The sequence below is a fragment of the Brachypodium distachyon genome, chromosome 3, assembly GCF_000005505.3.
Source record: "Brachypodium distachyon strain Bd21 chromosome 3, Brachypodium_distachyon_v3.0, whole genome shotgun sequence".
Taxonomy (NCBI): domain Eukaryota; kingdom Viridiplantae; phylum Streptophyta; class Magnoliopsida; order Poales; family Poaceae; genus Brachypodium; species Brachypodium distachyon.
Window position 1 is genome coordinate 45,804,666 of NC_016133.3, and position 14,294 is coordinate 45,818,959.

The window sequence follows — 14,294 nt, forward strand, 5'->3', positions numbered from 1 at the left end:
CCTAGCCACTTTGGCGATATCTTATCTCACGGCATTGTCTCGCAATACTAACCGATCCAACAATGTTGAAGGAGGAATAGCAACAAGGACAAGTGACTGTAGGCAAAATAATAGGGTCTGATGTTCTGTCGAATGTAACAAAATGTAGCATGCATAAGGCCTGCCCTCAAGATGTTACGTGATTGTGGACAAACATTGGAAAATGGCAGACACACGCGAATAAGCATGCTAAATCATTGTTAACAACTTCTACTTCTGGGCGGAACTGTTTTATTTGGGGATTTCACCATGCAATCATACTGTAATTCATTGCAATGCTAATTACTAATACTGTAAACCACAATATAATTGAGTTGTTTACATTGACGGCAATTACATGGAATTTATTTGATCAAGTACAAAAAAAAATATATGCTAGATTAAGAACACTAAACAGGAACAGGGTAACCCTTAACTTGCACTCCTGGTTCAGTCGGACATGTGGCTAGTGGGCAATGATCAGAGACGGCCGAACCCCACCACCTGACCCCGTTGATGCCTTGCATCTGCAGAGTCACCGTCGTCAAGAATGCCATTGCAGCAGCGCCAGTGTCCATGGCAACGGAGAATATAAAGCAGTATTTTGCCCACCATTCTTTGCGTCTCCGGAACACAACATGGTTAAAAACAAATCCTACTGCAAACCAGGATATGTAGTTAACTGGTGAAGCTGGAGGTATACGAGAACCTGCCATGAAAAGGGCAGGAACAATGATGAGCTTGATCCACTTCTTCCTTGGGAACATTCGGGCGAGGATCCATACGGGAATTGGTGCAATGACGCCAATTAGGAAGAAATATATTAGCTTGGAGTATACTCCCGCAGGGTACAACATCCGCCGCAGTCCAATGAAACCCCAAACGACCATATTGTTGTAATATACACGCTCACTGGGGCATGACCACGGGCTGCCTCTAGGCAACAGGTCGGGGCGACACAAATTCTCCAGACGAAAATACCCACCATGTCACCGCAAAGTCAGTGCTGCTTGCTATGAACGAGCCAATGACCTGCCTCATTTGTGTAATATATTAATCACTATTTGAGAAATGGAACTTTGGAATATTACAATTTTTCATAAACAAACTAGCGGTTGACCCACACCTTTGCACGGCTAGATTTTAAATATTTTTTTAATTTTTAATTCAAGATATTTTGTCAGATTGTGAACTACTGCCACTCAAAGCCAAAACATATATCTTATATCAACAACATTGCACCTCGGTAGAATTACTTCCATTGAGTAATTAGGTTGTTGGTACGTATCGACAATATAAGACAGACCAATGCATAAGGGTTTGTCTGTTTCCATGCCTTGGTGCCTAACATCCCATCAATGTATTTTCTAGAAATTAAAGACTTAAAATAATGACTTAATTTGATATATGCCATTGCAATTTTGCCGAATGGAAAAATGCCACTGCAGTTCTCAACCCTCGAAATGTGCCACTTCAGTGGCATCTCTTGACCCATTATAGTGGCATTTTTGGAAAAAATCTGTAGATTTGCAATGAGATTTTTTGAAAGATGAAAATTGCAGTGGCATTTATCGAATTCGCCAAAATTGCAGTGGCATATATCAAATTAACAATCTCCTTATCTGATGACATGCATTCCTTGCCCCCCCCCCCCCCCCTGTTGCATGCTTAATTTCCATATACTCTTTCATTTTTCCAACTCTAACATTTTAATGTGTATCGAGCAACTATGAACTTTGTCGGTAACCAGCTGGCCACCAGTTCTCGCATAGTTTATACATCTCTGTCTTTGTTCCGGCAGATTTTCATATACGGCCAAAACAATCATACATTTTGATACATGCAACTAATCCATGCAGTTGCTAATTTGGAAGATGCTACAAGTCGACATTGGCCATCCATCACCTGTGATACCACTTTCTATAAAATGGAAATCGGCATGTATTTTATTTCATGTTTTTGTCTATGTTTAATTTAATATTTTTATAGAAAGCAAATCATTGTGTATTTAATTCACGTGGACGTCACTTATTTTGGGACGGAGGGAGTATTCATTTTTAATTTTAGTTTTATATTTAAAATATACTTGTACCTTTTATCCGCTCAAGAAAGTTGACATCAAACACTAACCTACTCCGTGATGTACATACAAAGGGTAGAAGCTAATACAGACCAAGCAGATGATCAATTGGCTACATGAGCAATGGCATAATTCATATGCAATTATAAACTACAATTCCTATACTAATCGGACAACTCCCGAAACAGGAATTTTCTGCTAGTAAAGGAGTAGATTATTTTGTCTATGTCGGGGAACATGGTGGCTTGTTGTCCTTTAGTTTTAATTATATGGATGGATGAAAAATCAGGACCACATTAAAAGTAAATAAGGCTCCGCCACTCTAAAACCGTAAAGTTGTATCGCCTTCAGCGTCTCGTTCATTTTCGGTGTGTACGACCATAAATTCTCTATGATATGTCCAAACCTGTTCATAAAACGAGACTCATGAAGTACCCTCTACAGGAGACGATCCTCCACACCCAATCCATGGTCCCTTCATGACGGCAGAACAGAATTTTCAGCATCGTCTTTCAGTGTGGCTGCACCAAAATGGAGCTTTCCCAGCACCGGCAGGGAGAGCTGCAGCAAATGGGCAACAGGACAGAGTGCAGTGTGTCTGTTCACTCTGTCTCTTCTGGGTCTGCAGCAAATGGGCTACAGTTTCAGAAATTGGCTAGCTCGCTCTGAAAGGACTCTCGGTTGATTAATGTTTGGTTCCTCCTAATAATGCATTAGATAGCTCTTTATCGGCCCGGCATGATTTCATTACAGACAGAGAAATGGTGAATTGTTTGGTTGGGCAACTCGGCCAATTGTGGAACTCCCTTGGGATTCAGAGTATTGGAATAAATGTCACCTTGCTTCTCTTCAGGTAGGAGGCTCCCCAGGAGGCAGCTTCATCCTCGATTTAAATCGCGTGGCGGCCTTGCTTGCATATCACCTTTATCTTAATTTTGTGCTAGATGAACATGTGCCTTCTATCGTGGGCTGGTTTTGTATTGATTACTTTGGGGATCCTGCAACAGCTACCTTTATCAATGGGTTCTACGTTGAAAGATTGGAACATGGTTTGCCAGAACATTGAGGTATTAAACACAATGCCCTTCGCTCTTATATTGATATTTGTGGTTGGTCCATTCTCTGGATCCTTTGAAATTAAAGACTCTAAACTGATCCAGCTCACATGGAATTCAAGAAGAAACAGAAGATTGTAAAACAGAACAAGCATTCGGGAACAACAAGGCAAACAAATGCAGCAACAAATAAAATGAGAAAAATAGAATAAAATTTATGCCGCTCTTTTTTCGTTACCTGAGCAAAGAACATCTCTCTTGGAGGAATTTTCATGTAAAATCCAAGCTTGAAAGTAGAAAGAACTTCAAGAGCAGCTTCAATAGTTCTCGAGCTGTACAGTTCAAACACCACATTCGCCAATGGTCGTCCAGGGCACAAGTACCCAATGATGATATGTGCAAACAATTCAGTAAACGGTTGCTGCAGAAATCCACAAAGACGTTAAATCAGGTAATAAATAAACACAGAAATAAATGTCATGCAACACTAAAACAAGTGGCTCATGTATCGCTCTAAGGGCTGTCCCAACAATGGCAAGGTCGGCATGGTGCCAGTGGTTTCAGGTTGTACAGGTGTGTTCCCTTCCAAACTTTATTCTCCTTCACGGTGTAATGGGCGGGGAGATATCTTTAGGCGGCAATGCCGTGGCAAAGCCCATGAGGACGATGACGCGGCTGACTGCGTCTATGAGGGGTGCGCTCCTGCGTGTTGTGCTGCTTTGTCAGAGGTTTCGTCAGTTATCCTCGAATCAACCACACATTGTAAGGCTTTATGGCCAGGTTTTCTCATAAATTCAATTATCTCGTTCTTGATGCATTGCCAGAACATTTTGCCATTTTGATAAAGAAGTTCAATTATCTCATTCTTTATGCATTCTTCGAATCAACCACGCATTTTAAGGCTTTCCGGCCTGGTTTTCTGATAAACAAGTTCAATTATCTCATTCTATATGCATTGCCAGAAAATTTTGCCTTTTTGATGAAGTTTGTAAAAATAATAAAACAAACAGTGATGTGGTCACCGCAATTATTCAAGATCAAAATAAACATTTGAGATAAAAAAAATTAATAAGAAAATGCAAATGTTTTAGAGTATGGTAATCCAATATATTTCATGTTTTTCATTTGTTCCCAAGTAATTTGTGTTGATCAATTTGGTAATGTAATCACAACTTCATAAGAGATGTCTGTAGTTGAGGAGGCTACCTGAGCAACAGTGGCACGAAGTGCTGCGAGAGGGGGTACAAAGAGAAGTACCAGCAAGAATGCTAGAATAACTCCCCAGTAAGGAAGCTGAAGTTCATTTCCGAACCCTTCACAAGTAAACACTGTCAGACCTATCATTGGTATAGAAGCAGAACAAACCACCACGTCGGAATGCTGCGATATTTATTCATCATTTGCACGTGAACATCACAACTGCCTCTGTCTTCAGTTGATTGGTTCAGTTGGTCCCAAAATGACCTATATGCACGGAAAATATAGGTTATGTAAAAGATATATTACTCCCTCCATTTCAAATTAAAAGATGTTCTAGTTTTGTCATAAGTCAAACTTTTTAAAATTTGACCTAAGTTATAGAAGAATATATTAATCTCTATAATTATCAGATAAGTATAACATGAAGGTAGACTCATGATGGATGTAATAAAACTAAAATTTGGAGTTGTAGATGTTGGTACATTTTTGTATAAACTTAATCGAACTAGGAAAAACCTATAACATCTTATAGTTTGGAACAGAGGGAGTGCGTTCTATTGCAGACCATGACAATGATATAAATACATGGGAGTACAATTATATGCAAATAGGAGGCGTAATGTTTTTCTTACCTGCCATGAGAAAGTACTATATCTGTAACAGATGCACCCAGAGAAGCAAATCCAAATCCAATAGAACATGCACGTGTAATACTCAAGTACAGTTCTGAATAATTTTCATAGCCTTCTTTCTTAAATTGAAACCTCTCATCCAAAACCCTGGACATGTCATATCTACCACCATAGACATCGTACACTTCTGTGCTGATAATAGGAAAGCTCTTTGCTTTAAAAGAATTGGTCCAGTAAGCAAAAGGGATGACAATGTACATGAATAAAATAAATCCAGCCATTGTGTTGGCAATTACAAAGAAAGGGAACATCAGAGGACTGCCGGTGAAGCCGGTCACTGATGACCAATCAAGGCCAAATGAACCGACACCCAAACCATTGAGACCAGACCCAAGTTGCTGAACAGTGACAGACCTTTTCCAAATCCAGCAAACAAATGACAATGAGCTAATTGAAGGGAAGAAGTAGCTCGGAACGATGTAGTATGAAAAGCTAATGACAAAGACCAAGAAGAAAAATTTAACTCCTGATAAATTTTCCTTTGATCTTTCCTCCACATGAAATGTCCTACACAATAAATTTACAGTAATGATGACCATGATAATTACCATGTTAATAGAATACAAAGTATCAACTGAAATAAAGAACTGAGCTCAAATGCTAGGGCAAACCTAAGCAATTTTACAAGGGGCAGGACCTCAGGCCACCACATCTCTGAGCGGTTCACAAAGAATTTCAGGAACAAGCCAGCAAATCCATATGAAAGTATGAAAGATTCTGTGTACGTATCAAGAACATTATAAGAAAGTGCCTTAAGACTATATAAAGAAAAATTATTATTTTTTGTTAACCGTTTCAGCAAATTGTTTTTTCTTTCACTAGTTTTTTTGTGTTCAATCATATACACTTGATGTCAGTGGTAACTTAAGAAATGAAAAACAAGGTCTTCCTTTCAGTTGATCTTATCTAGCAGATGCTACTGTTGATGCTTCACATATTTGGGAGAAGATCTGGTACTTACGGTTGTTGTGAATAGAAGCAAAAAGAAGGTAGCTGGATGAATAGATCTTCTGAAATAGGCCCTTGTGGCAGCCAAAATATCTGTTGCAACAGAAGTTCCTAACCCGGAACCGAATATTATCCAACTCAGTACGTGTTCCTTTATACTGAAGGGACCAGGGTTCAGTGAGAACACAATTTTGGTTCCAGGAACTCTCACAACTTTTGCTGGAAGCATAGCTGCCATTAGCTTCCCTAGAGAGTAGCACAACAGTAGGACTACAAAATCTGGGATACTAATCGGGTTCTGCCTGAAAGAAGTCAGTACGCTGACTAAAGAGATGAGGATGCAGCCCGTGACCCCTAGGAGCCATACTCGGAATGATAGCATAGGGAGTGTTGGATCATCCGTTGTAGGTACAATCAGTTGTACTTGCTCTACTGGACATTGGCCTGCAAGAAGTGCAAGATGACCGTACATTTTAAATGTTAGACATGAGCAATGACACACAATGTATTAACACAAAACATATGAAATTGCATGACTCAACTGTGCTGGCATAATAAAATCATGGCACGATTACTACGATGAGCCAACACGAGCTAAATTAATTGTCAGAACTAAGTTTGATGTGCTCCTAAAGCTGCAAGTTGGTACAAAGTTGTACTAAACATGAGACACTTATTATGGATCGGAGGGAGTATATTTTTCTTTCACTTGAAACATCGATATAAACTAAAAACTTAAATAATTTTGTAGAAGATGAAGCTTTATCCCTACCTGTGAACCAACTATGTGCTGAACTACGGTGGCCACAGTCAATTCCAACAATGTGAAACTTCAACCGACTTCCCTTGGCCCCACCCTAATCCTCCAGAAAAATCTTTACAAGTAATCATGGAGGTGCGAAGTCAAGTGTGGGTGCACGTTTTTTTCAGTCGCATGCGCATGTTTAGGTTAACAACTTCATGGAGATGGAATTGGATGGTTTCATATTTGACCCTATACTATCAGAAGTAACAACTTGTTGATGAATGACCACTCAGGCAGCAGGGAGTGTATTCTTTACGGCAAAAGCCAAAAGATGTGTAACACGAGACTCCACCTCTACGACTACGATGAACAACTTGCAGGTGTGCATATTCTTAAGGTAGCCCCTATAAATTTGACGATTTGACAATTGCATCTTACTGTACGGCAACTGTAGCTAAACATACAGCAGGAAGAAAAAACCCTTTGATCTGCTGTTCAGGAGACCAGACAGCAGCAAGGCAGACATCGTATTCTCCTTTGAGAAAGGGGGGATTGACTAGCATAAACTGCAGATTTTAGGTCTCCATGATATGAAAAAAAATACTCATGTGCGAACAGAATAATCATATATTAGAGGGAAATAATAAACGGACTACAATTAAACCAAACTACGAGACACATGACATTGTCTTACCATCGATACACGTCTCCATCTCGTTGCGAAACAGAGACTCACGGAGAACCAAGATTAAAGAAAGAACTAAGTTGAACACAGCGATGGAGACCCAAAATATATATGGTAGCGAGAGGACACGAGATTGGAAGGGCTATGGAACATTGTCTTACCATCAATATACGTCTCCATCTCGTTGCGAAACAAGAGACTCACAGAGAACCAAGATTAAAGAAAGAACTAAGTTGAACACAGCGATGGAGACCCAAAATATATATGGCAGCGAGAGGACACAAGATTGGAAGGGCTATGGTGAGGGTTCTCCAAAGATGTGAATCGAGAGATGTTTTCTAGAATGGTTCATGCTGACCACATTAGTATACGCCAGTTACTCCAAGGTAATTAATGATGGAGAGTGAGGAGGCAAACAGCTCATACAAACAGCTCATACTCCACTAAATGACATTTTCTTTTGAACAGCTAATACTCTACTACGAGACATAGCAATGAGGTCACAAAAGATTGAAAAATAGTATTCTATATACCTCTACCACCACGCGTGCCACTTGGTACCAGGAGGTCGCCTCGCTGCCACCTATGGAGCGGAGTCGTGCGCACTCAAGGAATCAATAGTGTACTGATTCAACATCACAAAGGATTGAAAGGGAAATCGTATTCTACGTACCTCTAGCTCCAGATGTGCCAGTTGGTACCAGGAGGTACGTCTCGCTGCCATGAATTGGGTGGAGTCGTACGCACTCAAGGCAACAATAGTGTATTGATTCAACATTGATCACACATCGAATGTTAACGTACGAATTGATATAACCTGATGTATTTCTCTGTAATTAAATGGAAAATTCTCTTCAAGTAGTATGGATCTGATTCTTGTGTGTCTCTTATTCAGATGTAGTATGAGTGCAAGTGCATCCGAAGCAATAGAACTCTTGGTAAAGGTTTTTTGTTGTCAACCCAGCCTTAAAAAAGAATGAGATTCGATCCTAAGCTGTAACATTGTGTTGGTTTGTGTTCACGATTCTTGCTTCAATCATGTCTCAAGCTAGTATATTGCCAGCCGGCATATAGAGGGATTATGTTAGAGGCAACCAAAATTTCCCAATGTTTGATTTATGTTATGATGTTTCAGGGATATTTGTTTTTGATTTTCGTCGAATTTGAGCTCCTTCCGAAATCTGGAATCAGATTAACGAATTGCTAAATTGCAGGTATGAATAGATGTAAGAAAACCATGTTAAGTGCACTACGTTGCTTAACTACAAAAACAAAGAGGATAAATTCCCTGTCTTCTAAAGCATATATTAATAAAGAGAGTTGTATTAGACAAAAAGGCAGACGTTGCATAGGAAAACAATAGACTCTGTGATGTAATAACAGCTTTTGACGTTACGGTGTAATCAACTTACTTCCCTATTTAAAATAGAACACGCATAATTAGTATCGAGGAAAGCGAACCCTGTCGTTTCAATAATGATCATAATTAAACACTAGCAACATGTGGGTCCAGCAATTTAAACCATTGTTACAAAGACACAGGAACTAACCACAAAATCTTCATTAACAAACTACCAGCATTGCCGCCCAAAGCAAAACAAGAAAGACCTAATCGCTCCACACACACAACAGGAACCAAATTAAGCGGATATGCAAAGCCCACTGCTCCACAGCAATTTAACTCCTACCAAAGATTACTTGTTATAAAGGTACCCATCCCGTATGGATGTCACATGTGCAAAGCTTCTAGCTATGAGTATATAATGGCACATACAGCAGATAGTGCGTCCCAGAGTCATGTCCAAGACTTTGCATCACACGGACTTGCTGACGATCCATATCATAGGACATCAGTGTGTTATCTGGCCCGGCAGTGAAGAAAATCAGGTTACATTCCTGATGAATTGCTACCCAGTTAAAGTCCACTAAAAGATCAACTCTTCTCCAGTCAAATAGATATGAAAGATCAATGCTGTGCTTCAATATCCAATCTTGGCTGCCATATTCCATGAGAACATAAACTACCAGTTGAATCCCTTCACCGTGCCTCTCAAGGTTGGAATAATGCAAGCAGCCCTGGGAATGCTGAATGAATCCATGACCCATGCCAGCCTCCTCATCATCGCTGCCACCATCAGGGGCACGTATTATCCTCCATGTTTTCCCCTTTGTGTCCACCGCAACTACAGCAGGTTCCATGGTGACAAAATGCAGGCAGCCATTAACAAAGATAGACGGCGAGTTATCATGAAGAAGGCGAATAATATCATCTCCCGATCCTATCTCTTCAGTATAAACCCATTCACTTTTTTCAGACGAATATACACCCAATCCAGTGATATCGTACTCATACTCATCCTCCAAGAACTCGAACACATGGAAGTGGGACGACACAGCTGGGTCAAAACCCAACCGCACAATGCACAACTTGACACGGGATTGGATGGAGTTCGGCAGGGCAGTCCAGTTCTTGGTGGCGGGGTTGCACACAACATAAGAGAAAGCATCAGCATCCTGGTTGTCAAAGAGGCGGAGGAGGAGCAGGCCGTTGCAGCAGTCCAAGAGCTCTATGCGTTGGTGTATGGGTAGAAAGTCGAATGAGGGGCAGTTGAAAGGGCAGACGTCCCCTGAGACGTTGGTGAAATTGGGCATGGTCGATGGGAGTCGCTCTACGCTGTCGTTGTATCTGTTGTAGAAGAAGCCGGCCAGGGCGTGGGGGAGCTTGCTGCGGTGGTCGGGGTGCTGGATTAGGTTCCTCCAGGTTTTCGAGACACACTTGGCGCGGCCGACGGCCTTGACAGGGAGGCGAGAGATGATCTCGATGAAGAGGTCGCTAGTGAGCCTAGCCGTTGGGCAACTCCGTTCCTCGGACCATCCTTTCTTGGATCTCTTCCTCTTGGCCATCTGCAGCAAAAAAGCGAGGTCTAGTCCGAGAAACGTAAATGGAGAACGGGTCAAGAGGAGGAGGAGGAGGAAGGTTGTGCGCAGATGGACCATGCTCGTATTGCTTTGCGTACCGGAAATGAGTTGAAGCGGAGGACGCGCCAGAGAGAGCACCGCGCGGCACGGCGCCGACGACCCGCCGGGAGGATGGAAGCGGCGGCGCGGCGCTATCGACCGAGCAAGGGTTTATTTTTTTTTAGAATCAAATCGAGCGAGGAAGGTCTACGGGATTACTTATACTCCGTAGAAAAATGTTTTCCTTTTTTGAGAATCAAATCTAGCAGGAGGCAGCCCATGACGGGAAGGCGCTCTGGCCTCTGGGAGAGAGTACTGGGCTGGGCTGGGCTGGAGAGTACTACCCGTAATACATTTGCAGCATTCTTTGTCATTTCATTGATTTGTTTTTTTCTTTCTCGTAATCCAAATCGTTCAATTGTGAAAATATCAGACAATGCTCTTTCCGTTACCTTAAAAAAATAAGGTACTCCCTCCGATCCTAATTTGTTTTCAAAATGTTACATGTATCTAGACGGTTTTTAAGAATAGATATATTCATATTTGGATAAATTTGAGTCAAGAATTTAGTATCAGAAGGAGTACGTAACTATAAAAACCTCCACTTGGTGCATAATTACTTTTCCAAATATGGGTCCAACCACAAAGTTCAAAATTGGTTTGTTACGATTAGCATTACTCCAATCATCCAAAAAAATACTCTGAAGTATTTGATCTTAATTTGGCAATAGAAAATTATCAATTGTTAACAAAAGAGCATTGCAACTTGCTAGGTATACTACTTCCTCTCAATTAATACGAACCAAACAGGCGGCGGTCATAGTTCCAAAGATATGGCGCGGTAGCAAAGGTATAAATATGGATCAAAGAAACGCATTTTCCGAGAGTGGAAAGAGCGCGTACGTGTGTCACTGTTAAGCCGAGGCTTTAGGTTTTGCTTGGCATCTATTTTGGAAAGGGGAAAATCCCGGTCTCTGTATCGGTTGATACATACAACTATATATTATTTATTAAGTGTTACACAATAACAATATCGAACAAGTCGACCCTAAAAAAACTAACCTGATATCGTCTGCCTTGTGCCAGTCATGCTACAATCTACCACAAACCGTATAACAAGTGACTAAAACAAATGAAAATGACACAACTCCTAAGCGATGCCTTCAATAAGAGTTCACCGCACGTACGCCGATAGTGGTGATTCCGGCCATAAATTGAACTCGGGATTTTCTCTCCAAAGCCGAATTTTGATCCACCACCTTCAATAAGGCACAGCGCACGGACGTCGACGTTGCCTGACCAAAAGTCCTGTGTTTCCACTAGGCATGCATACATGCCATTAAAGCCATCAATCCCCATCCCGACTCACATCTCTCTAACCGGATTCCACTGGAGGGGTGCTGGAAGCCAGAAACGTCACATAACATCCCGCTTCCAATCAATATCGCACCACTGTCGATCCACCTCCATCTGAGTCGGTTCAAACCCGATCTCCGCCACCCGTCATCTGCATAAGTCAGCGCCTATTGCGTTCATGCCGCCGCCTGCCTCGCTCCGAGTTTATAAGGCCCATGAGAAATTTTATGCTAATCTTTTATCAATATTATATTAATAGTATGAGATTATTATGGCCTAAAAGTGATATTATCAGATTCCTATTGAAAAACACTTCTTAATAGTAATAATTTCTATATATATACAAAACGAAAATTTATTCGTGGTCATATGAATTTGTTCTGTGGAATTAAGACAAATTCAATACCAAATTCTGTTTGGACGTCAGTGAGCATGATCATGAGCGTTTTAAATCCTCCTTTGTCAGTGAGTATTTGTCTTTAACTGCTACATCGACCGATCAATGATTTTGATAGCTGTATGCGGGCACGCATAGCCAGGCAGCGTGGCAGCAACCGCCGCTTCTAGTACTGCACTCCGATCGCGCCGCCGCCGGCGTGCTGCTCCCACGTCCTCCGGATCCTGCTACTCAACGAAATGCCCACGTACCAGCCAGCCTTTCCAGTGAAAGGGAATCTGAAAAGGTCGAGGAGATGCTGGTGGTTGGCGCCAGAGATGAGAACGGAGAAATCGGAGGCGACAACTGCTGAGGGAGCTCGCGGCCCAGAGATGGAGAAAAAGATGTCGGATGCACTGCAGTCGCAGTTCAGAGATCTCTCGACGACCCAGCGGCGACAACAGTCACCGGCACGACCGCACGAGCTAGTTGGAGGAGTTTGAATTCACCGGCGGACGTTGACGACAAGACCTTGCAGACGGAAGAGTGTGGCCATTCTAGAGTAAAAATGCTCATCTTCGGAATTGGAACCAAGCTTGTAGTTATAACAATATGCCGTGGAACCGAGGTCAAATTCCAAGATTGGATTCCAAAACAGACAAAACAGGCTTCGAGTTGGAAATAGGAATCACGATTCAAATTCTTCAATTCCGAGCTAAATTCTTACATCCAGGCGGACGGGGTGTAAGCTACATAAACAACGTTCGGAACAGGATTACCAAATTTCAGAAGGGATATCCAGCAACTTCACATTCATTACAGATCTTCGTAAATACAACATAAACAAATCAACCAAACTTTTCAGATATAATTCAAGGAAGAGCATATATAAACTACAAGATGGAGAAAACCTGAACTATAGTTGATTAACTCTTGGGAAAAAGAACTTTGCCATCTATGTGACAGCTTCCGGTCAACATGTGAAGAACAAGCAAACGGATGAGAAAATGGCCACCTACTTCAACCCCCACACCGAGAGCACACTGATAAGTGACAACGCTATCGTTTTGTTATAATCCCAAGATCAACCCATCCTAATAACATAACAGTTGTACAAGAAAAGCCCATTTTCTTAAATATTCCATTCCACATAGCACTACGAAAGGGCCTCATCACACAGGTTGTAAAAGCAGTATTAAGTTCATTGCTTGAATCTGAAAGAGTGACAAACAGTTGTTTTATTCGAAAGTAACTCCACACCAGTTGGGTTGTTCAAATATTTATTAACGAATTGCTAAATTGCAGGTCTGAATGGATGTACCATGTTAAATGCACTGCATTGCTTAACTACCAAAACAAAGAGGATAAATTCCCTGTCTTCTAAAGCATATATTAAAGAGAATATTAAAGTTGTATTCGACCAAAAGGCAGAAGTTTCATAGGAAAAACAATAGTTGTGATGTAATAACAGCTTTCAACTTTACGGTGTAATCCAGCCAACTTCCTTTCCTATTTAAAACAGAACACACATAATTAGTATCGAGGAAAGGGAAGCATGTCAGACATTACAGTGTAATCCAGCCAGCTTCCTTTCCTATTTAAAACAGAACACACATAATTAGTATTGAGGAAAGTGAACCATGTCGTTAATGATCATTATTAAACACTAGCAACATGTGGATCCAGAAATTTCTAAGAACCATAGTTACAAAGAGGCGGGAACCAACCACAAAATGTTCACTGAACCACTACCAGCATTGCCGCCCAAAGCAAAAGCCGAAAGACACCTAATCGCTCCACACACACACAATAGGAACCAAATTAAGCAGATACGCGAAGCCCACTGCTCCACAGCAAGAGGAATTAACTCCTACTGAAGATTACTTGCTATAAAGGTACACATCCCATATGAATGCCATATGTGCAAAGCTTCTAGCTCCAAGTATAATGGCACATATGGCAGATACCGAAAGCCCGCTGACAAGTGACAGCGCTATCGTTTTGTTATTTTCACTCAGTGTCAGCTCAGATACATTTCAATGTTATGTACTCCCTCCTATCCTAAATTCTTGTCGTTGTTTTAGTACAAATTTGAACTAAAACAACGACAACAATTTAGGATCGGAGGGAGTACTTATGTATTAAAGTGAAAGCAATCCCCAGATCAACCCATCCTAATAA

General features: G+C 41.2%; 1 protein-coding gene and 1 long non-coding RNA gene across 4 annotated transcripts; both read right to left on the reverse strand.

Annotated features, from left to right (window-relative positions):
* Window positions 1-263: 263 nt before the first annotated feature.
* On the reverse strand, window positions 264-8,158 carry LOC100830951. 2 transcript variants are annotated; one of them, XR_002964465.1, is made up of 8 exons: window positions 8,097-8,158; window positions 7,957-8,006; window positions 6,007-6,437; window positions 5,657-5,762; window positions 4,986-5,552; window positions 4,360-4,617; window positions 3,392-3,574; window positions 264-1,050 (listed from the first exon to the last, which is right to left on the reverse strand). It is a non-coding gene; the product is annotated as an uncharacterized LOC100830951 (long non-coding RNA). The 2 variants fall into 2 exon arrangements; XR_002964466.1 differs by having other exon boundaries at window positions 7,585-8,006.
* Window positions 8,159-8,886: 728 nt separating this feature from the next.
* On the reverse strand, window positions 8,887-10,559 carry LOC100831257 (F-box protein At5g62510). Of its 2 annotated transcripts, none has more exons than XM_003572512.3 (2): window positions 10,441-10,559; window positions 8,887-10,327 (listed from the first exon to the last, which is right to left on the reverse strand). In XM_003572512.3, exon 2 carries the CDS (start codon window positions 10,325-10,327, stop codon window positions 9,170-9,172), a length of 1,158 nt encoding a protein of 385 aa, XP_003572560.1. In that variant the 5' UTR covers window positions 10,441-10,559; the 3' UTR covers window positions 8,887-9,169. The 2 variants fall into 2 exon arrangements, with proteins under 2 accessions (XP_003572560.1, XP_024316366.1); XM_024460598.1 differs by having other exon boundaries at window positions 8,887-10,347.
* Between the last annotated feature and the right edge of the window lie 3,735 nt (window positions 10,560-14,294).

Coding starts and splice junctions, on each gene's coding strand:
- LOC100831257 (XM_003572512.3), bottom strand. CDS start 10,327: ATGGCCAAGAGGAAGAGATCCAAGAAAGGATGGTCCGAGGAACGGAGT.